This window comes from Solanum verrucosum, unplaced genomic scaffold (genome assembly GCF_900185275.1).
Source record: "Solanum verrucosum unplaced genomic scaffold, falcon-dt-bn FXZP01000100.1, whole genome shotgun sequence".
Lineage (NCBI taxonomy): Eukaryota > Viridiplantae > Streptophyta > Magnoliopsida > Solanales > Solanaceae > Solanum > Solanum verrucosum.
In genome coordinates, this window is record NW_026020254.1 from 458,121 (window position 1) to 484,800 (window position 26,680).

Below are 26,680 nucleotides of genomic sequence, written 5' to 3' on the forward strand. Positions count from 1 at the left end.
GAAGATATAATTAACAACTTATTTATTTTTCTACTTTTTCTGCTTTTTGATGGACGCGTGGGTCCATTAATGGAGAAAAAGAAAAGGAAAAAAGTGCTCTATATTTTTAGAATAATTTTATAATTCTTGATGGTGTATAAATTTGATTTTTTTAATTAAAGAATCAACATAACACGAAGTTATAGTCATTTCAAATGCGCTGTATTTTTCAAAAGTATACGAAAGGGTGTTAATTGCAACTATTATGAGTTAGAAAAAGTCATATATATCAAATGTTTTTTCAATTGGAAAAGTAAACTTCTTAATTACACGTATAGCAATTGACACATTTTATTAAATTATGAATTCCCCTACGGTGCACAAATTATAGCTTTGAAATTGAGTTACCAAGATTGTTTGAGTAATTTCCCTAGATAGTCATTCATGTTTGAGAAATTACCTAATAATATTACTTTTATTCATATTTTTCTCAAAATATACTTGATACAAAAAAACATTTTTCTCTTTCCTATGTCACATTATTTCTCTTTTACTAATAATTAAAAAATTTAATTTTTTAAATCAACTTATATGATATACTCGGTAAAAATAATAATTACATAACACAAAGTGAACATTTTTAAACAACTCATATTTGTTTTCTGTTATTACGGTTAACACTAATTATTTATTCTAAATCATTTTTCAAATCATTCATTCTTTAAGTTCTTATAAAATGCGCAAGGTGAACATTAAAAACAAGTAAAAGTGAACAAAAAAAAGAGAAAAAGTTTGACGTTAGAGAACAATTTTCACGTACTCATAAAAAAATCAAGAGTATTATATCAACTAATTCTTTTACGGATTTTTTTCTAGCAACTATTCCCTCTGTCCATTTTTATTTATTCATTACGTTATAAATAATTATTCATTTGTTACTTGTTTACTTTAGAAAATCAAGTGATAATTTATTACTTAATTCCTAATTCACTCTTATTATTAATTATAGTCATTCATCAATGCATTTTTTAAAATATTAAATTTATTATTTTAAAAGATTGATATGGTAAAATTATCTTTATTATTCTTAAGAGATATGTCAAATTAATACTGAACAAGTAAAGATGTAAAAATGGACGGAAAGAGTAGAAACTAAATTTTCCAGTTTAAAAAAATTAAAAAATATTATTAAAAAAAGAATAATATGACATGAAATCTCATTAAAAGTGTGCACTTTGCATATTCTTTAAGAAATTAAAGAAGGAATGATTTAAAAAAATAATTAATGTTAAATGTAATAATAGAAAAAAAATGTCTATCTCTTAATATGCTAAAGTAAAAAACTAAAAATGATAAATAATTAAGACTTTTTTTTTACTGAATATAACATATGAGTTATTTTAAAAAGTTAATTTTTTAAAGAAAAAATGAAAATGTGACATCACTACATAAAAAATGATCTTTACCGGTAATTAATTAACGGCAATAGCTCAATTGCCACTAAATATGTATTTTTAGCGGCAATTAACACTCTTTGTATATGTCTCTAAGGCCTTTAGCAACATTGGATCTAATGACACTTAACTAATGCCGGTAAAGGCATTAACACTCTTTATTAATGTGTCTATTTATTACCGCTAAAAGTTGTTTTGATTGTACTGCATGGCATCCCAATAGAAGAGAGAATAATTATTTTTTTGTGTCAAGTATATTTTGAGGAAAATATGTAAAGTTGGGTGATATTGTGGTCCTAAAACAAACATAAGTGATATTACTAGGTAATTTCTCAAACATGGGTGATTATCTAGGGAAATTACTCATATTGTTTTTCCCATTAGATAATCAAGTTAAGTCATGTGAACAAATCATTACTACATCAAAAATGTTCTTTAACGGTAATAGCTTTATTGCAGTTAAATATGTATTTTTAGGGGCAATTAACACTCTTTATAAATATCTCTAAAGCCTATAACGATATTGAATCTAATGACTAATTAATATTGATAATAAAGGCTTTTAATACTCTTTGTTAATGTGCGTATTTAGTGCCAGTAAAAGTCATTTTTGTTGTAGCAAATGTTATTCCAGTTTAATTGTCATGTGTCCACGTACTAAATCATTTTATTGCTCAAATTCATTTATGTAGTAAATAATGAGAAATGATAAAAGGCAATAAATTAAAAATAAGAAGAAAATTGAACACATATAGCATTTCGCATTATTACTAGATATAGGACCCCGTGCCAGCACGGGGCCCAATATATATATTTTTTTAATTTTAATTTATGTCATATTATGAAATTTGAGAAATTATTGAAATTTTTATATGATTTTAAAAATATTTTAAATTTTTAGCTATTGTGATTTGTAGTACTTTTTTTTAACAAAATTTTGAAAATAATATTTATTACTTTGTTTGTTCTAATTTATGTGGCACACGCACAATTTCAAATATTAACCATTTTTTATATGTCTCTTTAATATATTAAGTTGTTAATTATTGTATTTTATAGTACAATTTTAACCTAATTTTTTAATAATATATGTTATTTGCGATGTCCCAATTTATGTGTCATTAATTGATAGATTTGTTGGAGTCAAGAGATTTATTTTGTTAATTATTGTAATTTATAGTTTTTTTTTTCCGTCAATTTCAAACAATATATGTTGTTAATTGATAGAATACTTTTAATGTAATTTTTAAAAAAAAATATGTGTGACTGTCCATGTCCCAATTTATGTGGTACATGTAAAGTTTTGACAATTAACCAAAATTTTAATACATTTTAAAAAATATTTTTAAGTCGTTAAATTTTAAGTAATTTAAATTGTTGTATTATTTATTACAATTTATAATACTTTTAAAGTAGTTGAAATATTGTACTATTTATTATGATTTATAACACTTTTTTTTAAAATTTATGTCATATTATGGAATTTGAGAAGTTATTGAAATTTTTATATGATTTTAAAAATATTTTAAATTGTTAGCTATTGTGATCTGTAGTACTTTTTTTAAACATAATTTTGAAAATAATATTTATTACTCTATTTCTTCTAATTTATGTGGTAGATGCAGAATTTCAAATATTAACCCTTTTTTATATGTCTCTTTAATATATTAAGTTGTTAATTATTGTATTTTATAGTACATTTTGAACCTAATTTTTTAATAATATATGTTATTTGCCATGTCCCAATTTATGTGGCAATAATTGATAGATTTGTTGGAGTCGAGAGATTTATTTTGTTAATTATTGTAATTTATAATTTGTTTTTCGTCAATTTCGTCGACTATTTTTCTTATTAATTATTGTAATTTATTGTTTCTTTTTCGTCAATTTCAAACAATATATGTTTATCATATAATCCATTTTATGTGGTACCAATATAATTTAGAGAGTCAATTAAATTTTTTATATAAGTTTTAAATAATTAAGCTGTTAATTATTGTAATGTATAGTATTACTTATATTATTTTTAAATATATTTAAATATTATATGTTAGGTTTTTTATCCTAATTTATATGGCATTGATAGAATTTAAAGTGTCAAATAATTGTTAATTATTGTAATAGATAATATGGAGTATTTAAGTCATTTATAGTATAGTAATTAATATATATTATGTAGTATTTAAGTGTTATATTATGGAATTTGAGAAGTTATTGAAATTTTTATATGATTTTAAAAATATTTTAAATTGTTAGCTATTGTGATTTGCAGTACCTTTTTTTTTTTACATAATTTTGAAAATAATATTTATTACTCTCTTTGTTCTAATTTATGTGGCAGATGCAGAATTTCAAATATTAACCCTTTTTTATATGTCTCTTTAATATATTAAGTTGTTAATTATTGTATTTTGTAGTACATTTTGAACCTAATTTTTAATAATATATGTTATTTGCCATGTCCCAATTTATGTGGCATTAATTGATAGATTTGTTGGAGTCGAGAGATTTTCTTGCAGCCGTTGAAGTTTGTATATCGAAAACGTTATTTTGTTAATTATTGTAATTTATAGTTTCTTTTTCGTCAATTTCAAACAATATATGTTGTTAATTGATAGATTTTTTTGGAGTGAACTATTTTTTTTATTAATTATTGTAATTTATTGTTTCTTTTTCGTCAATTTCAAACAATATATGTTTATTATATAATCCATTTTATGCGGGACCAATAGAATTTAGAGAGTCAATTAAAATTTTTATATAAGTTTTAAATAATTAAGTTGTTAATTATTGTAATGTATAGTATTACTTATATTATTTTTAAATATATTTAAATATTATATGTTAGGTTTTTTATCCTAATTTATATGGCATTGATAGAATTTAAAGTGTCAAATAATTGTTAATTATTCTAATAGATAATATGGAGTATTTAAGTAATTTATAGTATAGTAATTAATATATAATATGTAGTATTTAAGTGGAAGGTGGTGGGGCCCACTTATATAGTTTGATAAATATATTAGATATTAGTTGTGATTTATAGTATAGTAATTAATAATATATAATATGTAGTATTTAAGTGGAAGGTGATGGGGCCCATTTATATATTTTATAAATATATTGGACATTAGTAGTGATCTTATTGGACCATTGGTAGTCATTCCTAGACTCTTCTATAATATAGTGATAGATTTGTTGGAGTCGAGAGATTTATTTTGTTAATTATTGTAATTTATAGTTTCTTTTTCGTTAATTTCAAACAATATATGTTGTTAACTGATAGAATACTTTTAATGTAATTTTTTTAAAAAAATATGTGTGACTGCCCATGTCCCAATTTATGTGGCGTTTTGACAATTAACCAAAATTTTAATACATTTTAAAATAAAATTTAAGTCGTTAAATTTTAAGTAATTTAAATTGTTGTATTATTTATTACAATTTATAATGCCTTTAAAGTAGTTTAAATATTGTACTATTTATTATGATTTATAACACTTTTTTTTAAATTTATGTCATATTATGGAATTTGAGAAGTTATTGAAATTTTTATATGATTTTAAAAATATTTTAAATTGTTAGCTATTGTGATTTGTAGTACTTGTTTTTTAACATAATTTTGAAAATAATATTTATTACTGTCTTTGTTCTAATGTATGTGGCAGATGCAGAATTTCAAATATTAACCATTTTTTATATGTCTCTTTAATATATTAAGTTGTTAATTATTGTATTTTGTAGTACATTTTGAACCTAATTTTTTAATAATATATGTTATTTGCCATGTCCCAATTTATGTGGCATTAATTGATAGATTTGTTGGAGTCGAGAGATTTATTTTGTTAAATATTGTAATTTATAGTTTCTTTTTCGTCAATTTCAAACAATGTATGTTGTTAATTGATAGATTTTTTGGAGTGGACTATTTTTTTATTAATTATTGTAATTTATTGTTTCTTTTTCGTCAATTTCAAACAATATATGTTTATTATATAATCCATTTTATGTGGTACCAATAGAATTTAGAGAGTCAATTAAATTTTTTATATAAGTTTTAAATAATTAAGCTGTTAATTATTGTAATGTATAGTATTAGTTATTAGTTTTAAATATATTTAAATATTATATGTTAGGTTTTTTATCCTAATTTATATTGCATTGATAGAATTTAAAGTGTCAAATAATTGTTAATTATTCTAATAGATAATATGGAGTATTTAAGTCATTTATAGTATAGTAATTAATATATAATATGTAGTATTTAAGTGGAAGGTGATGGGGCCCATTTATATAGTTTGATAAATATATTGGATATTAGTAGTGATTTATAGTATAGTAATTAATAATATATATGTAGTATTTAAGTGGAAGGTGGTGGGGCCCACTTATATATTTTACATAGTAAGTATTGGACATTTGTAATGATTTTATTGGAACAATGGTAGTAAATCCTAGACTCTTCTAATATAGGAGAGGTGACAACGCCTACGTGTCAGTGCCATAATTAATTGCTAATTTTTAAATTTTAAATTATCAACTAATCAAATATAATAATTTGTTTTTAAATAAAGAAAAGAAGTTACTATTTTAGAAGATAACAACGTTAAAATGAATAGTTACATTCTTGAATTTTGAGTTTTTTTAAAAATAATTAAATATAGATAATTAAAAATTGATTAAAAAAAAGTTTAAAAAAAAATAATGACAACCCACGTCCTTTGAAACAATTCTAAAAAGTATAGCGTGTGTTATTCCTTTTTTTTGGGTGGTGGTGGGGGGGGGGGGGGGGACTAAATAAAAAATCTGTTTTTTCTTTCAAAAAATAAAAAATACTCCTCATAGAAAAAACTACCCACGTTTTCTGAAATACACATATAATAATAATAATAATAATAATTATTATTATTATTATTTTTATTATTATTATTATTATGATAGGGCCCACTTATATATTTTATATAGTAAGTATTGGACATTTGTAATGATTTTATTGGAACAATGGTAGTAAATCCTAGACTCTTCTAATATATAGTAATATATCTCCGACAATAACTTATTCCAACATTATAAGTTATCTAGAACCTCTTTTTTTCCATCCATTTAGAACCTACTTTGTCCAATAAGTGAAAGTCTAGACTTTTTTCATTCACTTTTATTTGTCGATTATATTTAAAATGTTTTTAATTTAATTTATTACTTTTGGTATATTAATATTTTACATGTTATATCTTCGATAATATTGATTCCCAATTTTTAAAATTATTTTTCAAGACTTACGACTAAACATCAATCAATATGATCATTATAGTGATATAACAATCATATCAATCATTATTTCTTAAGTAACATACAAGGTCCACAATAAATAAGTAAAAGTGACCGGAGAAAGTATACTTCATTTACTCGTCAAGCTACTCCCTCCGTTCACTTTTACGTGTCACGTTTGAACTTGACACATCCATTAAGAAAATTATGATAAATGTTGGTACTCTTTGTAAAATTATAACAGTGTCATTCATTATATCAGTATATATACTATTGTAAATTATACTTTTATAATAGTCATACTCAAGTATTGTGTAATAATATTTTGTAAGAAATATATTATGTATAAAAATAAAATATTAAAATATTTATGATAACCTACACATAATAAGTTCTAATACAAATATCTATAATAAAAAAGTGCACTTAAATAATGCTCATAACTTTACGAGAAAAAGCTAATATGTTTATTTTTCCTGCATTCATACTTTTTTTTTTTTTTTTTTTGGGGTTAAATTAATTAACAAATAATACATTCATTCTTTATGATACACAAATAAAATAATATCAAATATTTAGTAATTAGTATACATATATAACATTACTTTATTAGAGCAATCATAAAATTTTCAAATAAATATTATCACTATAACGAGGTTTAACCGTATTTGCTATTTAATTTAGAGACAAGAACACAATTACTCATAGAGTACTCAAACGTACCATGTTTTGACTTTGTTCACGTAACTACTTTGCTCAAATATAGTTAATATAATATTGGTGTATGACATATATATGACGTTAAACTAATTCTGTCATGTTTCTAGTTCTAGTACATGGAGTAGACCATGCAGATACATTTTTTCAATTAGAATTATTGAGTCTTAATTAGTGAAGGGTATATTCCACGTAAATTATATTCTTAAGTTAATGGTTTTTTTGACTACTCGAAATTAAGTAAAGAAGGATAAAAGACTAAAGCAATAATTAATAAGCACTATTGAGTCTTAATTAGTGAATGGTATTCAACATTAATTATATTCTTAAGTTAATGGCTTTTGACTACTCGAAATTAAGTAAAGACGGATTAAAGACCTAAGCAATAATTAAGAATTTGCATAATTAATATACGTAAATAACCATTTAAATATTCTAGTTGGACGGAAGAGTTTCTTTTAGATTTTTTTTTCTCATACTGGGTTTATTCGATTAATTCAAATTTACATTCAGAAAATTTAAAAATAAAGCGCTGAATTTCATGACGGATAATTGTATACATATATTATTATTATTATTATTATTATTATTATTATTATTATTATTATTATTATTATTATTATTATCATTATTATTATTATTATTATAATGTGTAATGAAATGAAAAGAATTAATTAGCCCATTTACTACTTAAGGATCAAAGATTGTATATTCTTAATATTAATATAAGGTTAACTTTGACTAGCGCAAGTTTTGGGACAATGTTTAGCAACTTATTTAAAGTTATTCAAAGCAAATGTTTAAGTCAAATAAAATTGAACTATGACTCTATGAGTCAAACCAGTAGAAGAAAAAAAAAAGGAAAATAAATAGCTCGTGATTTCATAATTTTTTTCAGAACAAATTATAGGCTCTACCATATTTTACCAGCTAATTAAAGAAGAAAAAATTGCAACAAAATATATTTCAAATATTTGTCCGTGTGTTGTATACTATTCACATATATGTTACATGTGTATTCTTTTCTTGATAGTTTATCTATATTATTGCATAATTTTTCATTATATTAAAAAGAGATTATCTTAGAATTAGTTATATACCGCGCTTTTAAAAGACATTTTATACTACACTCAGAGTAATTAAGTTTACTCATATAATTAATTAAAATCTAGAGGACCTCACATGGACATTTTCCTATTATAAATAACTAGTTGGTCCTTTTTTCTTAAAGATTAGAAGAGCACAACCTGTACATATTTTATTTTTCCTTTTCACTCTTCACGGTCTACCAATTAAAATAAAATAAAATAAAATTGGAGATCTAGCTCATAGTAGAGTCAATAGTCAAAAATATACCTTGAATGGTCAATGCCTACAAAATAAAAACAAAACAAAAATGGGAAGTGTTGACTGTTGAGTATGTAGTACTGTTTCTGTTAAAATATTACTACTAAATTTTATGATGAACATTATACTATAACTAATTAAAGAAAAAGAATGTAACGTCCATGCATGTTGAGTGCCACTATTTGTAATGAGAGGCTGATAGGCGGAGTTTGTGGATTCTGAATTCTAGAAATGATAGCTTATTGAATTTCGAATAAATTATTTATATATTTAAGTGAATTTCTTAGTATAATATAATTGTGTATATATCAAAACTTTGACATAAGAAATTTATAAATTGATGGCTTGAAATAATTACTAAGACGACAATGTTTTCCTTTTTAGGGTCCTTTGATCAAATTATGAAAAGTTGAATATGTTTTTCAACAAAAATGTAAGAATGAATATCAATCACTTATAGACGTGCATTATTTTTCTCTAGAAACTAAAACTGTGTCGCAACAATTACTTGATCTCAAGTTTCCTCCTTAATTTAATGCCAAAAATATACTTTCTCTGTCCCATATTAATTGATCATTATATTAAAAATAGTTATATCGTATTAGTTGTTCATTATTAAATTAAGAAATCATTAATTCAATTTATCCTATATTATCCTTGAAATTATTATTTTTTTGACAGTTTTCACATTTGTTTGTAAAATTCCCAAGAACTTTTTAAGGGGTGAATTAGTAAAACTATCTTCTTATTTATGATTTCTTAAGCACTGTGCAAAATAAAAAGTGATCAACTAATATGGAACAAAGGGAGTAACAAATCATAGGAATTATATTGAGATTCATGTTAGATCATTCATCTTTTACAAAATTATCATATATTCATTTTGTTCCACTTTAGGTGTCCTAGTTATTATTTAAAAGAGTTAAACAACATTTTTTTTAGGATAATGGTTTGAAAAATACCTCAACTTTGGTCGAATTTGCTGTTGCGATACTAAACTTTCATAAGGACCTATTACCTCCCTAGACTATTTAATACCGTATTTTTTACCCCCTGAACTATTTAATAGTGTATTTTAAAGTTATATATGTGCTCACATGGACACATTACTATTTATAATTTTGCATTATTTTTTATGTCTACGTGGGCAAATATATATGTTTAAAATACGGTATTAAATAGTCTAGGGAGGTAATAGGTCCTCATGAAAGTTTAGTATCGCAATAGCAAATCCGACCAAAGTTGAGATATTTTTCAGACCCTTAATCATGATTTCTTTCAAATACTTTTTATGTAATTTTTATTTATTTGAATTAATTTATGCTGAAGATCAAATTGAAAGGAGAGTCATGCACCTAATCTTTTATATCCAATCAACTATGAAAAATGATTTAGTAAATGATTTCTAAACTATAACTTTCACAATCACACCTTTGAAGTAGTTTTTGGCCATTAAGAAGTTGGGGATCAATTCAAACATGCACCGAATTACTACAACTGGTCCTTTTTTTTTTTCTTCACGTCCTTTTAAAATATATTTATTAAAAAGGCCATTTGTTCAATTTATTCTTATTTATTTTATTTTTTTCTTTTCACCATATTAATTTATCTTTATATTTTATTGAGTTAAAATAAAAGTGGAAGCTAACATTCCATTCATTTCAATTTATTCGACTATTTTTCGTTTTAATCTATTTCTCTTTTCCCTTTTAACAACTTATCTTTCCGCATGACATATTTAAGATCACAAGATTAAAAAATATTTAATATATTTAACATATTTTTAACCTAAGACCACAAAATTCAAAGTTCTTTTTACTTTCTTAAACTCTATATCAAGTTAAACATAAAACCAAAAAAATTGAAACGTAACGAAGGAAATAATTAACAACTATTTTGGATCATAAAAACGACAAGTAAAACAGATCGAAGGATTTAAATTTAAGAGGAACAGTAAACGCGGCAAGAAGGTTCTTTTGGTCTTCATTTTCTGTTGATCATTCCATTTTCTCAATATTTTTGACTTCGATCCATTCCCAACTCTAATGTTTATTGCTCCAACATTATATTTTCAAAGACCAACTTTATTTTCCCCTACCCCACCCCCCAACTCCCCATGGGGGTGGATTTTTGAGTTCAAAATCTTAAAATAACAGTTAAATGGACATGTTATTATAAGTTATTAGTTTGAAATAGTCAACAATTAGACTTGCTTACTTATACTATAATTCCCTTGACCAAAGACTGGTCTAACCAAACTATTCTTCAGTCAAACTTTCTCCATTCCCTTTGTTACTATCAATTTATTTTCATCCCCTTTATATATAATCTCTTCTTTACATTCAAAATCACAAATTCTTGTATGGTTAACCAACAACTCCTATTATACTCTGTCTCTCCCCTGTCTTGTATTATTTCACGTTCGAGTTAATTTCTCAAATGGACAATTACGCAGCTGACAATAATAGTCATGAGTTTAATAGACTTGTAAGTGAATTAACTCAAGGAAGGGATCTTGTTCAACAGCTCCAACTTCATCTTAATGCTCCTAATTATAATTCATCGTCTAATTCGTCCGAAAACACTAGGGAATTCTTGATTCAGAATATCCAGTCCAAATTTGATAGGGCTCTGTCCTTGCTACAATATAATACTACTGGAGATAATTCTAATTCATTACTAGCACATTCTAGTTCCCCTGCTATTCCGATTATTGGAATGTCTGATTCTCCGCGATCAAGTGAAGATTCTGATCGTGATCGTGATCTTGAGCCTAAAGATCATCATGCTACACGCAAGAGGTTTATAATTTTTTTTTCTTCTTATAATTAAATTTTTCACGTATGATCACTAAACTTATAATGTTACAGAAAGAGCAGTACACCGCGTTGGACAAAGCAAGTTCAAATTCATCCAGGGGCGTCAATTGAAGGGACTCTTGATGATGGTTATAGTTGGAGAAAATATGGACAGAAAGATATCCTTGGTGCTAAACATCCAAGGTAACGTACATATTAAGATTAAAATGTTTGAATCTATATATACTTAAAACATTTATGTACTTATATTTTTTGTTTGTTAAATGCAGAGGTTATTACAGATGCACACTTCGACATGTCCAAGGTTGTTTGGCTACGAAACAAGTTCAAAGATCCGATGCAGATCCCACCATTTTCGAAGTCACGTATCGAGGAAGGCACACTTGTAATCAAGGTGGTGGTGCTAGTGTCAGTAATGTGAATCCAGCACCACCACCTTTGCCCGTAGCAATACATCAAATTCAAGTACCAAACATAGGAAATCACGAACAATATCAACAACTAATCCCTACCCCACATCAAAACTCGAATGAAATTCTCCTGAATTTTCAAAAAAACCTTAGTATCTCCAAAGACGACTTCAACTTCAATAGTACTCACCATGATCATCCTAACAATGTGCCATATATACCCTCGTTTAATAATTACCCTTCATCGTCGTCCCACGATCATCAAGATTACAACTTTTTGACTAATTCATCCACAATTCCAAACAACAACTTTGTGGAGAATTTTCCCCCTTCCTTTAATAACATGTCTGCAGGAACTTCTCAGCAAAATGAAGCAGATTACCAATTTAACTCAATGGGATTTGAATCAAACTTCCCATTTGATTATCAGAGATTCTCTTAATTCCTAATTAATCTTCTAAGAAAGTAACTTAATTAACTCAATATCATGATGAATCAAGGACAATTTTGCAACCAATTTGTTACTAGGAAGCAAGGCATTAGCACTTAATTAGATGTTTTAGTTTAACCATTTGCTAATAATGATGATGATATCTATTTTGTTTTCATGTGGTCATCTTTAATTGTTGTAGTCTCGGAATTAATATGTATCACAAGCTTTCAAGTTTTGTAACATCTTTTAATCATTTGCAAAGGGCCAAAAAATGCCCTTCAACTATTGAAAAATAGAGTAATTTGATCTTAAATATGTCTTTGTCGTTATTGGAATGACTCATATTTGTCCTTCAAATTTATAAATATAACAAATTTGCCCTGCATTTGGGTTAGGTCTCAAATATACCCTTGTAGTTGAAGAACTTCCTCAAATTTGCCTATCAAAACTAACAAAAAACACTTTTTTTCAATCAATCCTTATATTTTAGGGTCGGATTTGTTTGGCTTCTATTAAATGCACACCTAGATTATGAGAAGTTTTAATTGTTCCTCAAATATGGATTTTCGAAACTATTTACCTTTCCTAAACTATAAGAAGTCTTAATTATCCCCTCAAAAATTATTTTTGAAACTATTTACCCTCTAATATGCCACATGGCACAAAAATATTACTCCGTCGATTTTATATAACTCACTTTTCATTTTTGTCAATTTCAAAAGGAATAACACATTTCTATATTTAGTAAAAATTTAATCTCTATTCCTACTTATATGATATAGTTTGACTTGACATGATGTTCAAAAATGTGTTCTAAATTAAGTCATAAATATCTGTGTAGCTATAAATCAGTTCATTAGGGATAGAATAGAAATTTTTAAGTTAAACTTTACTAAACATAGAAATATATCATTTCTTTTAAGATTGAATAAAAGGGAAGGTAGGTCATATAAATTGGGATGGAGTAATTTTTTTGTATAACTTACATAAATCCCATAGTGTAAGATCTAAATTACATTATATTCCTACTCTTTACTATTTTACAAAAAAATCCCTTAAAATATCAGCCATTCGGATACATAACTGGTTGTCTGAATACATTAATTGTGATACATTATATATGTGTCTATTGCACTTAATATGGAATATTAACATAAAATTGATTTTAATTCCCCCGATTCACGCAAAACTGGTTGATATCAATCCATTCCAATTTATAACAAATTCACAAAATTCAAAATAAATACCATATATATATATATATATATATATATATATATATTAACTCTATCAAAATAAATCAAATTTGAAATTTAATAGATTAGATGAAAATGTTTGTTTGATTACGTAGTTTTTTAATAAAATAAAGGAAAAACGGTCTTATTAGACATACATTTATATATATTAACTCTATCTATATATACTTTCAAATAGTTACGTATTTTACCATTAATTAAGAGTTTTCTACCATATATTGAGGAAAATACATCTAGATATATGTAGTTTTGCTACCATATACACTAAAATAGGGAGAGAAGCAAGGGAGATGGGAAGGAAGATAGTCATGTGTCCTAGATACATGTGAGTCACACTAGATACATATATTTGTATCTATCTTGTGTGATTCACATGTATTTAGGATGTCATCTACATAGGAGAGTAGCGAGCGAGATGGGAGGGAGGCAAGGGAGATTTGTCTATGTATCCCAGTTACATGTGAATTCACTTTGGTACAATGTATCCAGAATAAATCACAACTAATTTTGATCACATATATCCCGAAATACATGTATCTAGACGTATCCAGACATATCAAAATCTAATAAGATTCATAATATTGCAAACTAAAGTAAGTAATTCGCTCCTAAACTTATGAAATTTCTTTATTTTGGGAATTGCTTGTATCCAATGAAATCCAGCAGAAGTGCCAAACAGGCCAAGTCTATGAAGTATCTTAAGAGGAATACATAATTGGGCCTGTCATCTGGATCTACTTGGGCTTGGGTCTAAGCTAATTGGGAATATACGTGCAGAAATCAATATGGCCCCATATAAATCGGAGCCGTTTTCTATTAAAAATAAATAAGTATAACTTAAATAAATCCCAGAAATTACAATTTATCTCTCATTAGTTTGTAATTACATTAATTTCTTAAAAAGTAACACAAAGCGGATACATTAAAGAGTAGTTTGGATACATTATAACATAAATTGGATACATAATATGTAGCTCGAATACATTATAAAATAAATTGAATACATAATATGTAGCTCGAATACATTAATATGTAGCTCGAATACATTAAAGAAATAAGATATTTTAGAAGTTGTTAGAAATAGAAGAAGATATTAAAAATAAAAAAAACATAAGTCGTGTATTTTAGTAATTTTTTCAATAAATAAATTGAACCGACAATGAATAAACCCGAATAACATAACGTCTGTTGGCAACGAATGCCAAGGGCGAAAATTTGTTCCCGCAAACAAACGCAGCGCAGCAGAGCTTTTCACTCCTTTGCTCTGCCAAATTTAATTTTGTGGACATGGTAGAACCAGATTCTTCAAATTTCAGTCTCCTTCGGTAATCCTCTCTCTATCTATATTCAAATTTACTTTACTCGTTGAAGAAATTAGCTCCATTTTTCTTGAATTTTCCCATGAATCTAACGCAAAAATCAATTAAATCTACTTGTTCAAATGGAGAATTACTTATTAGTTTCAAGAATCTTCATTCAAGACTGAATTTTTCATCATCAAATTGTGTCCAAATTCTAACAGATTATAGTGGGTCTGCCAGACCCTTTTCAAACCCTCTGCATAACTTTCTACCTAAAACCCAAAACCCCCAAAACACAGTGAGTCTGATATGTTCAGCTCTAAAGAACAGAAACAATGACCATTTGTCCCTCCTTCAGAAAACCATCCAAGATAATGGGCTTATTAGTTATTTCAGTGACAGTGAAATCTCAAGGGTCCTGTTGAGATGCCAGTCTGATTCATGTAGTGCTCTTAGTTTCTTTAACTGGGTCAAGAATGATTTGGGTGTGGAGCCTAACACTCAAAACTACTGTCTTGTAATTCATATACTGACTTGGACAAGGAACTTTTCACAAGCAATGAAATTTTTGTCTGAATTGGTTGATTTGAAGAGAGATGGAATGGAGAGTGTGGATGTGTTTGAAAGTTTGCTTTCATCTAGTGGTTTGTGTAATTGGGACCCTGTTGTGTTTGATATGCTAATTAAGGCTTTTCTCAAGGTGAACATGGTGAAAGATGGATTTAGAGCGTTTAGGAAGACGGTGAAGCATGGAATGTACCCGAGTGTTATTACTGTGAACTGTCTTTTAACTGGTCTTTCAAAGTTGAATTATAGCAAAAAATGTTGGGAAGTTTATGCTGAAATGGAAAGAATTGGAGTGCACCCGAATTCGTGTACCTTTAATATATTAACCCATGTCTTGTGCAAGGATGAAGATGTGAACACGGTTAATGAATTCTTGGAGAAAATGGAAGAAGAAGGGTTTCAACCTGATATAGTTACATATAATACTTTAGTTAGTAGCTATTGTAGGAAAGGAAGACTGAAAGATGCAGTTCACTTGTATCAAATTATGTACATTAGAGATGTATCACCAGATTTGTTCACATATACTTCTTTGATAAATGGCTTTTGTAAAAAGGGAAATGTGAAAGATGCTCATCAGTTGTTTATAAGGATGGCTGACAGAGGGTTAAAACCAGATGTTATTTTGTATAACACTCTTATTTCTGGTTATTGCAAAGAGGGGATGATGCAAGAGGCACGTTTTCTGTTGCATGACATGATTGGAGAAGGGATGCATCCTGATAAGTTCACTTGTACAGTTCTTGTACAAGGATATCAAAAACAGGATAATTTGGTTTCAGCTGTGAATTTAGTCACCGAGCTTCAAAGATTTAGATTTGTAGTATCTCATGATATATACAATTATCTTATTGCTGCACTTTGTATTGAGAATCGACCATTTGTAGCCAAAGCTCTAATTGATCGAGTATCTGGCGACAGATATGAGCCTGGCAATATGGTCTACGGGGAGTTGATTGAATCTTTCTGCAGATGCAATTTCCCCGATGAGGCTTCATGCTTAAAAGCAGAGATGGTATCAAAAGATTTGAAGCCTGATATTGGTACATATAGAGCTATAATTAAATGTTTGTGTAAATTAGGCCGAAGCATGGATGCCAACTCCTTGATGAGAGAAATGACTGATTGTGATGTGCCACCTGATATTGAAGTCTGTAGAGCTTTAATAAATGGTCATTGTGGGGAGAACAATTTCTGTGAGGCTCAATCGCTGTTAAGCTTCTTTGCTCAAGAATTTAAAATATTTGACACAGTTTGTTACAACACAATTGTCAGGCTTCTAAGTGGTAAAGGTGATATTGCAAAATTGATGAAATTTCAAGATAAAATGAGGAAAGTGGGTTTTGCGCCAAATCAGCTGACATGCAAGTACGTTATTGATGGATTACAGAAAGCCGTGGGAGTCCACAAAATCAACAGCTGAGTGCAGTAATGAGGTATACATTTTACATTGGGTCTTCTCATCTGGTGAATCATTCTTAAATCAATTATGAGGAAAAGACTTGACATTGATACTAATGCATGAAACCAATTAAAAAAAATACTAATGCATGAAATCTTATCTTGTTATGTTGAGCCAAACTCCGGTTTTAAAAATATTGGAATCCTGCTGGGTGATAACTGATTGCAGTAGTGTCTAGGAAGCATTTTGTTAAAGAAATAATTCCCCTTTCCTCTGAAAAATACTGCTTCACATTAGATGCATTTATTTGGAGAAATCTTGTGAAAAATAATTATGTTCTAGTTGCCTATGGTTCCTTTGCCTTTACTTTTGTTTCAAGATTGTACAAGAACTCCAATGTACAAAAACTACGTTCATTTTCTGAAGCAATTACCCCTACTTAATTACTTCTATATTAGGGATATATTCGGAGACCTCTCCCCACGTTTGGCTTCTTCACGATAACCTCCCTTGTTGTTTATGATATTAAGCTTACCTCTCCTGTTTTGAATTTTTTTGCAATAATTGTTTTAGTATATTTTATTATCAATGCAAAGATATGGTGGTCTGAATTAATTTTCCCTTCTAATATACTCTTTTGTTGAATTAATTTTTTTTCCTTCTTCATATCTGTTACTTCAAAAAAATATCAAAGTGCTATTCTAAAATCGCTGAATTTGATTTCACAAAATAGATCTCCACGATCTTCGACTTCCTAAATCTATGTATTGCATTTACCTAAGCCAAAAAGTTGCCTCAAAGGCATTCCTCTTGCCACCACATCAATTTGCCCAAATCTCTCACCTTTACAAACCATTTCATTATGAATTGCAAAGTGCTCTACAATAGCCATTACTTTCCAAAGTGAGAAGCCAAGTTAGCTGCTCATGTAGTGTTTGTTCCTGTGGTCCTGCTAATTTCGGAGACAACATGAGTTGCATCAAAGGATGAGGTTGTTATTCATTTACGTGTTGTGACAACTCATACAAACAATAGTTACTAAAAGAACGAACTACCATATAAACAAATTTTTTGCATTCCAAATGAAATGTATAAGTAGGCCTTTATATCGCAGTTTCTATTTCAAAGTCTGCATCATGACAGCATTACATATTTTGTAGTGTCGGTCCAGATGGTCATTCAGAGAACTCTCCGAATGTAATATCTTTTTCTTTGGGCAGTTCAGTCTTTGGTGGCAATGATTTTCTCCGTTAAGATGACATTGCTGCAGTGGATCTCAAATGACTTTAGCTTCTTTACTGAAAGGTGCTTGGATTCACACATCTTGAGATTGGACACGGAGCTTCTTGATCTTGACGTTTCAGAAATAGAGGATCAATCACTTCAGGGTACAGGGTTATGAAATATGAAGCTATATTACTTGCAGAAGGATTAACATTGGTTTCTGTTAGAGTTGAACTTAAGATCCTCAGTACTAGAACCACAGATCAAGTTTGAATTATATGCTAACTGGTTCTTTGTGTTTTGTTTTCAGCTGTATTATGGTTCCTTCATGGCTGACCTAAATTTGGTAAGAAAAGTTCCGTTCTAAGTTCATCTCTACCTAATTTGCCTCACTGCCTTTTTACCTTCGTCTTTTCTGAATTTGAACAAAATTTTTGATAAACAAATGAAGGTTGAATCATCAGACTGTGTGTTATTGCTGTATTATGTTTAAGCTAGTTTATACAAGAAGCCTAACATGTATGTCAATATGGTTCATATAGACAAGGGAATTATTTCATAGAAGTCCTCTAATGTAATTTCAATTTAACTAGCTAAAAGCACTCTTAGCGCCTGAGTATCTGGTCCACACTTGTGAATTCAATAAGACAGAATAATCTAAATTGTCTTTATTAGCTAGTGTTGTTTGGAACAAATAATGTACAAAGTTTATTGTGATAAGTAGTATTTCTGACATGTTGTCAGCATATGCTCAAATTTCAGGAATTATAAGTGGCTGGCTAAAGAAGGTGTCAATTCTCAAAGGTCAGATCCTGCTTCCATAGTATTGGAGCTCACCTGTATTTTCCAGTTAATTGTGAAGATTTCTGTTAATATCAAAAGCACCGACCTTTGCTGCTATGAATTGGTTCTAATACAAGGGAGGAAACAATGAAAAGCTTCTCCAGATTTAAAGTTGGTTTTTGACATGCAGATGCACATATGGGGTGGTAGAACTTCCTTTAAGATTTTCCTTTGTCAGGGATCTCATTCAGCCTCTCTATCTTCACAAGGTAGGATAAGGCTGCGTAGATCCTACCTGTGGGATTACACCGGATATGTTGTTGTAGGGATCTCATCTCATAACAAGACCCTGTACCCTGCTGTTCAAGAGTTTATACATTGTTGAAGCTAATGTATCTGTCTGCTTATATAAGATGCTTCTTATCCTTTCATATCTCTTCTTTTAACCTATCACAAATTTGCTTTCTCTTTGTCTATACTTATTATTTTCTTTATTACATTCTTTTATAGAATACTATGGAAGCAAAGAAACCTTAGGTGTCATGAGAATATTACTAACACTATTCAATAGAAGGTTAAAGAAAATTGCATTAACATGTTGTATTTTTGGTGTAAAGAAGATGGTATAGAAGAAGTAGAACAATTGGTAGATTTCCTAGGATCTATGTAATTATGGAAATAGCTTGTAACTTTTTGGAGGTAGCCAGTACTGAAGAATACAACTTTACCTTTATCAAAAAAATTAATAAAAAATCTATGAATGCAACACTAATTAGTTGGGACCTGGCCTATTTGTCTTTGTTAAACTTAGATTAGGCCTGGACATGGATAATTGTAAGACTTAGAGATCCACAAGCTTTATGAAACCCCAAATTTGTGTTAAAAGGCAAAACATTAGAGTCTTGTAACTCTTGTTACTGATATAAGGTTGATACTGGTTCCTGATAAAGGTATATAGAGGATTCGTAGCCTACTCTATCTAGGTTGTGGTTGAAGCATAGTAGCTTGATTGATTTGTCTTCTTTCTCTTTTCAATCCAAGATACAATTTGATCCGTCTTCTGGTTTATTTTCCTCATCCTTTTACCTGGTCTTCCTCATTTTCAGAAACTCCTGTACCTCAAGAATTTACCCCAATTATGACTAACTGCAGGATATTTGAGATTTGGGCCTAATCACTGCTATTGCACTTCTTGTTTAAGGTTGATACTTTATATACTGACCCATAAATGATATTAAAGGCAATATTCTATTTCTATAGGCTTCCATAGCTGCATCCGTGCTCTACAAACCACATTAGGGGTGTGTCATCAGGTTGTCATCTGTTTTTGTCAGCCATTCAGCTGATAGTCTTACCTGTTGATGGAAAATCTGCCAAAGCCCTTGGTCAACTGAGTTCTTAAATTGGGCTAGGAGGTTCAGTACTATGAAATTTCCGGTACAAGTGGAATAAGCGGATGACCCCTTAGCTCTCACTTGGGTGAATGTAATCGTTTACTTTAATGACACAAGTGATTTCTCAAGATACTTAAGTAGTAAGTTCTATTAGTTACCAGTTATCGAATCCCATCTTACAAAGATTTTTCTTTGAAACTGGTAACAGGACCCACCTTACATAAACTTTTCATTTGTCTTGATATATTATGTGTCAAACAGGTGTAACGTGTGTTTTGGTACTTCATAAAGATCCTTAAAAGTATACTAAAAGTTGAACTTATGTGACCAAATTCTTACCTGGTACGTACTTGTATGCAAGTTCACAGCAACATAGGTTGAAGCCCAAGTTTTTTAATGTTTAGTTCTCTAGTTTGTGGAACAGGGACAACAACAAATGCTCTTCACAAAATGTATATCTTAAGTTGAAGGCTTTTGTATCAAGCACTATAATAAACCTTAAAAGGTAGTCTCTTACAACTTACAAGCATAGTGACAATTATTTTTTAGCACAAGAAATATTAGTTACAAATTTTTAGAAAAAAAGGTGATAATTAAGTAATAACTTCACGAAAATATTTATAATAGACTTTTATATTCATCATTATGGGGTCTAACCTTCTGCTAACACTCATTTATGGAAGTGATAATAGTAGCTGCATCCTTGGGACATGGTTAAGTCCGAGACTCGTTCATCAGATCAAGCTAGATCTCCTTATGTTATAACACTTGAGTTGAAATCTATAATATTCAAACAATTGACTTCCTGCACATGATTGTGGTCTTTGGCAGACTATTCTTTAAGTTATGAGAATCTAAAAGTGTCTCAATTTTCAATCAAATCATACAGGTCTATTGCCTTTGATAAGTGTTTGGTCTGACAGTAGCAGAGAAGTTAGGCAGTAAAAATTTGAGGATACTTGATATGTCATTGGGTTTATCCATTCCAACAGACAGAAGTTAGAATTGAACAGAAAATGAGTGTTGACGGAATCAGTTTAAATAGTTGCATTTCTATGAAATTACCTCTGCTTGTCACATTTCTATGGAGTTGTTATTCAGAAGTATTCAGCGTTTAGCTGTTCATTTTTGGGTTTTCAAGATAGGTATCTCGCTTGTGTTTCTTCTGAATGCGCATAGGAGTTAGTAGTTAGTACTACAACAGCTGTCGATGTTAGAGTGCTTAATAGTTCTGGATTTGTTCAATAATCTAGTTTTATGAGAATTAGAGTCTTTTAATATGTTGTTTAGATGGAGAAATATGAAAAAAAAAAATTGTCCCTCTGTTTAGTAGGGTAAGTTTATTGAGGTTTCACTATCTTTGCTTTAGGGACCTGAAATTCAAGACATTCCTGCTATATGGTGTGGGGTTAGAAATGGGAGCTTGGAATTACATGATGCCAACCACCTCAATTACTCACTAGTCACCATCACCTAAAGCCTGAAGGAAACCCTCATTGGGATTACCTCTCTAGGTAACTAAAAGAGCAGCTTCTAGAAAAGAAATTAATCATATTCTTGAGAGTACAACTTTAGCCCAAGTAGGGGCATCTTTCTTTCACATTTGCATTATTTTCTTTTTGCGTGTGACTTGGCCCTGATGAACATCAATGGTTAAAGATACATTAAATAGAAAATGAGTATGGTTTGAGTTAGACGTAGCAACTGAATAGAGAGATGTATAAATTGTTTTCTAATGCTTAAAATTGGAATTATATTTGTCAACATAAAGTGGTTGCTAGACCAATTATGTTGTATGGGACAGAGTGTTTCTTGGTCAAGAACTCACATGTCCAGAAGATGAAAGTAGCGGAAATGAGGACGTTGAGATGGATTAGTGGACATACTAGGAGAGATAGGACTAGGAATGAAGATATTTGGGACAAGGTGAAAGTGACTTATGTGGTGGAAAAGATGAGGGAGGCTAGATTGAGTTGGTTTGGGCATGTGAAGGAGATGTCCCAGTGAGAAGATGAGATGTTGGCTATGGTGGGTCTTAGGAGAGGTATAGGTAGGCCGAATAAGTATTTGAGAGAGGTGATTAGACAAAGACATGACACACATGTAGTTTACTGAGGACATGACCCAAGATAGGAGGATGTGGAGGTCAAGAATTTGGGTGAAAGGTTAATAGGTAGTCGAGCATTGTCGAGTTTTCTTTATTAGTACTCTCCTATTACCTTTTTCTTCGATTTTAATTTTTACATATTGTTTCTTTTGCTTCGTTTATCGTACTATTTGTTGTTGATGCTACTTTTCTCCATTATTTTTTATATAGTTTGTTAACTACTATATTTTCTTTTATTTGCTTTACTTGAGCCGAGGGTCTATCAAAAACCACCTATCTACCTTCACAAGGTAAGGGTAAGGCTGCATACACATCACCCTTCCCAGATTCCATGGAGATTTCAGTGCGTATGTTGTTGTTGTAAACTAACATGATGTTTACTACGTGCATTATAAGAGGTTAGAGGACAAACCAAAGACAAGAAAAAATGCATTTAAGTGTTTGTTTAAGTTGTACATCAGCTTTGTATAGTATCCTAAGAATTGGAGGGCCCAAAAGGTTCTTGCTTGGAAAAAGGGCAGTTAGTGCACTAAATTGAGATATAAGATTGGGACAAGTGACAAACAAATCTCTTTTGTATATATTTTGTTTGTGTCTTTTAAATTCAAATTGATTTGTTTATTCTTTTTTGTTGAAGAGATGAGGAAAGGGGCTTGAACCAGCAGGCATAAACACAGTCTTTCAACCGTTACAGGGAAGAATGGGGACAAGACATCCGAATGGGACATGGAAATCTATACAGCAATCAAGGTAGTACGTCCCTCTACTCCCTCACCCCTTCTTATTATTGGGTATCACAATCCCCTAAAACTCCCGAAATTTCAGCTCCAAAAATAAAATATGTTTGCCTGCGTGGATTTATGTACATATATTTTGGATTTGCTAAAGCTGTGTGGTGATTGGTTATTGATTCAAAAACAAATATAGTGAATAAATTGGGAGTAATGTCTAGCTCATACATTTCGTGGTGATCTTAAATGAGTTTGCAGATTGTGAAATGAATGAAGTTAGGAGGACCCCGCATATTTACTCTCTTTGTTTTTAAAATTTGTCCTGCTTTCTCATTTATGTTTGTGTGCAGATTGCAGTATATGCCATCTAATGCATCTCTCCATTTACCCTTTAATAATATAACATTTCATTTCCCTATTGGACTACTAAGTTTTACTTCCACTTAGACATAAAAATTTAAATAAAAGAGTAAAGGGTAGTAACCACTTCTTTTCTTGTCGGCCGCCAACTTTTGAAATAAAATTGAAATAATTTTTTAAAATGTATGAAAACTCAAATTTTGGAATTGTCAAATTTGGTGATATGCTTAATGTGTTAAGTTAGGATTACTGACATTTAATTTTGACTACATCCCACATTTAGTGTCTCGAGTTTGAGTTTTAAATGTAAAATTAGTATATTTTAAGTGTAACAATCAATTAACTGAATTTCAAACTAATTGAGGTTGTTTATATGAATCCTCTATATCCTTTGTGTTCTATTTTCATCCATTTTGATCTAAAAATGATAAATTAATGTATTTTAAGATGAGTTAGATGTTTCTTAATATAACAATTATTATTAGAGTGAGATACAATCTCAACATGACTGAGAAGAATCCAAACGATAATTCCAATTAGTTGGTGTCGCCCATGTGGATCCTTTTACTTCTAATGTTTTACTTTTAGGTTGATTTTAAAGGATTGTAATACTTTTGAGACATTTTTCTATGTGATTTTAGATTTACTTTTTTTTGTCACTTACTTATCAGCATATCGTACTTATGGACCGATTTATTTTGAGGTCGGTGTAGAAATGACAGATCATAACAAGCATTACCTTTGTCTAATGCGGTCATTATATTTCTTCGATATTGTATTTTCATATATCCATCTCAATATTTGGATTTTTTGACTCTGATCTTGTAGATGTGTTGGGCCTTAGAGGTTCAATATTGAATTCTGTATAGCATTATTGGTTTTACAACCGGTCTACTAAACGTTTCAAGTTTGATAGATATATTCATCTTATTGTATAACAGACTCCACAATACTTCACCAGTTTTACCGTCTTACTTTTGGTGTGTGTTAATTAAGTAATTCGTCTATCATGCCATTCACACATATGAATTGGGTGCATTTAGGCACCGGAATCCCTTTTAGTCACACATTACATTTGTTCTTCTTATGAGGATTAAACTTGCAACGTGCATTTGTTGTTTTATTTCAGTTTAACTTAAAACCTTTAATTCTCATCTTTGGTTTGTTGCTTTACTAATTCGCTAACTATTTTAATATTGTATGCAATTAACATGCATCATGTACCTCATCCAATAGTATATACTTGTAGTTCTCCCCTCCAACTAGGGTAAAACATGGATTCAAGGGACATCCCAGATGCAAACCTGTGGTGGTTGGAAATCTTCATTATATCTTTGTGTTCACTTTATCGTACATTTTAAATTATATGTATTTGGACAGATAGAATACACCTCTAAGTGAAATACATAGAACCGAAGGAGCAAAGAAAGATTACCACCAGAAGATCTAGGTTAGCTATGAAAACTTAGAATTATGGAAACTGAAAAGATACTGGAAAATCGCGGAAGGGTCTTAACTCAATTTGTCACAAACAATAAACATAAATATGTTAGGTTATAGGTCAAATAAGGTTATAATATTAGGTGATGTATCATTTTTGTTGTCTGCTAAAGCAACTTGAGTAGTTTGCGGAAAAAAAGGGTATCAATTCTGTATGACAACGATATATATATATATATATATATATATATATATGTAATGATTCTATAATGAATTCCAGTTAAATAATTTTTTGGTTATTTGTTATTTCAGTGTTTGTTGTGGCAACTGGCAAGTACCTTCTAGCTTCTTCATTCTTGTTGTTGCTCTAATGAGGGGTGCATGCATGCAGACAAGTATACTGCGTGCACAGTGAAAGAGAGAGCTGGAAAGGGTTGGTGAGGATAGTAAATGTGAAAGGTGCTTTCTGATACTAGAAAAATATGAATTGGTAACGCGAAAATTGAGAGGCCTAGTAATATTGTCCGCTCTCTTTGAAACGCGTTGTTAGGGTGAAAAGCGTGCTTACTTATATACCGAGCATCTCTTTTGTATTTTGGCAATGTGGAACTCTTATTCTAAGCTAGGGTATCATCAGTGGCAGCAAATTGACATATACTCAACACTCCTTTATCGAAAAATTATACTGTGTAGCTAGGTAAGAATATTTTTTATGTATACATACATATATTATATATAGACACTCCTTGGTTTCCACATGATTTACTTTGACACTCCTTAGTCGTAACTTTGATGACTTCGCCATTGGGTGTCGCATACTATTAGGTTTTACCGATTTGCCTAAACTTAGTTGAGCTTTGACCGACCATCGACAAGAATGACATATGAATGACTTTGATATCATTTGCAATGTCATATGACTAGTGATATTGTTTGCTCTAGACTTACACCACACGGCTTTAAAATGTGTTACTAGGGTGTAAGGCTATATACCCATCATCTTTTCTGTACATAGGACTCTTATCCTAAACTAGGATGTCACATTACCTCCTACAACAGGTTAGACTACAGTATTAATGGGTAAAAGTTCTTCTACACTACATAGTACATCAGTCTTAACGGTCAAATCTTTTCTACCGTTGAACTTACCTGCAGTAGTTATCTCTTTGGTGATTTGATTTTACTGGCATTGAAGAAGTAAAGTGTCGTTCTCTTGTTCCGCATTTTGTCATAGAACGCACTCCCATGCGTTCACCCATCAGTGCATTTACTCCTCCTCCGCCTTTCAGGCTACCCAATATTCGAAGTCCGACTAAATTCGAATTGTGCATTGCAGGATCCATTTGTGGGAGATACTCTCCATATTTAGGGTTCGAAATCGAGACATACTTCTGATTAAGGATGAAACAGTCTCATTACTACACCACAACCTAGGTTGGTGTTGTTATCTATGGTGAAACATAAAAGTTTCAAGTTGGTATTAATTTTTTTAAAAAAATGTATGATAAAAGGGCACGGAAATGCCGTGTGTGGGCATTGAAAGAAAAATTTAAGCAATGTCTGAAGAGACAAGTTGCAGATCTTTCCTTGTTGGGGCCCTATCACACTATTCTTCTCTCATCTTCTTCCATCTCCAACATTTAATTTACTTCCTACCTTATTTACACTACAAAATTTTGTCGCTTTGC

General features: G+C 29.7%; 2 protein-coding genes across 9 annotated transcripts; both read left to right on the forward strand.

Moving 5' to 3' along the window:
• The first annotated feature begins 11,159 nt into the window (after positions 1-11,159).
• On the forward strand, positions 11,160-12,521 carry LOC125833123 (probable WRKY transcription factor 41). The gene is made up of 3 exons (XM_049512268.1): positions 11,160-11,566; positions 11,636-11,767; positions 11,854-12,521. The coding sequence occupies exons 1-3, from the start codon at positions 11,205-11,207 to the stop codon at positions 12,434-12,436; spliced, it is 1,077 nt and encodes a 358-aa protein (XP_049368225.1). The 5' UTR covers positions 11,160-11,204; the 3' UTR covers positions 12,437-12,521.
• A 2,503-nt stretch (positions 12,522-15,024) lies between these two features.
• Positions 15,025-26,358, forward strand: LOC125833121 (pentatricopeptide repeat-containing protein At5g40400). 8 transcript variants are annotated; one of them, XR_007443291.1, is made up of 6 exons: positions 15,025-16,987; positions 18,259-18,523; positions 18,940-18,981; positions 23,099-23,211; positions 25,305-25,451; positions 26,329-26,351. XR_007443291.1 is itself a non-coding variant. In XM_049512264.1 (2 exons), the coding sequence occupies exon 1, from the start codon at positions 15,085-15,087 to the stop codon at positions 16,972-16,974; it is 1,890 nt and encodes a 629-aa protein (XP_049368221.1). In that variant the 5' UTR covers positions 15,025-15,084; the 3' UTR covers positions 16,975-16,987; positions 17,412-17,456. The 8 variants fall into 8 exon arrangements, 1 of the variants encoding a protein (XP_049368221.1); XR_007443294.1 differs by lacking the exon at positions 25,305-25,451 and having other exon boundaries at positions 26,329-26,358; XR_007443290.1 differs by lacking the exon at positions 26,329-26,351 and having other exon boundaries at positions 25,305-25,472.
• Positions 26,359-26,680: the final 322 nt, after the last annotated feature.

Excerpts from the sequence above, each read along its gene's own strand:
- LOC125833121 (XM_049512264.1), top strand. The coding sequence starts at position 15,085 with ATGAATCTAACGCAAAAATCAATTAAATCTACTTGTTCAAATGGAGAA.
- LOC125833123 (XM_049512268.1), top strand. The coding sequence starts at position 11,205 with ATGGACAATTACGCAGCTGACAATAATAGTCATGAGTTTAATAGACTT. Across the intron at positions 11,567-11,635 it reads CATCATGCTACACGCAAGAG|AAAGAGCAGTACACCGCGTT; the intron begins GTTTATAATTTT and ends ATAATGTTACAG. Across the intron at positions 11,768-11,853 it reads CTTGGTGCTAAACATCCAAG|AGGTTATTACAGATGCACAC; the intron begins GTAACGTACATA and ends TGTTAAATGCAG.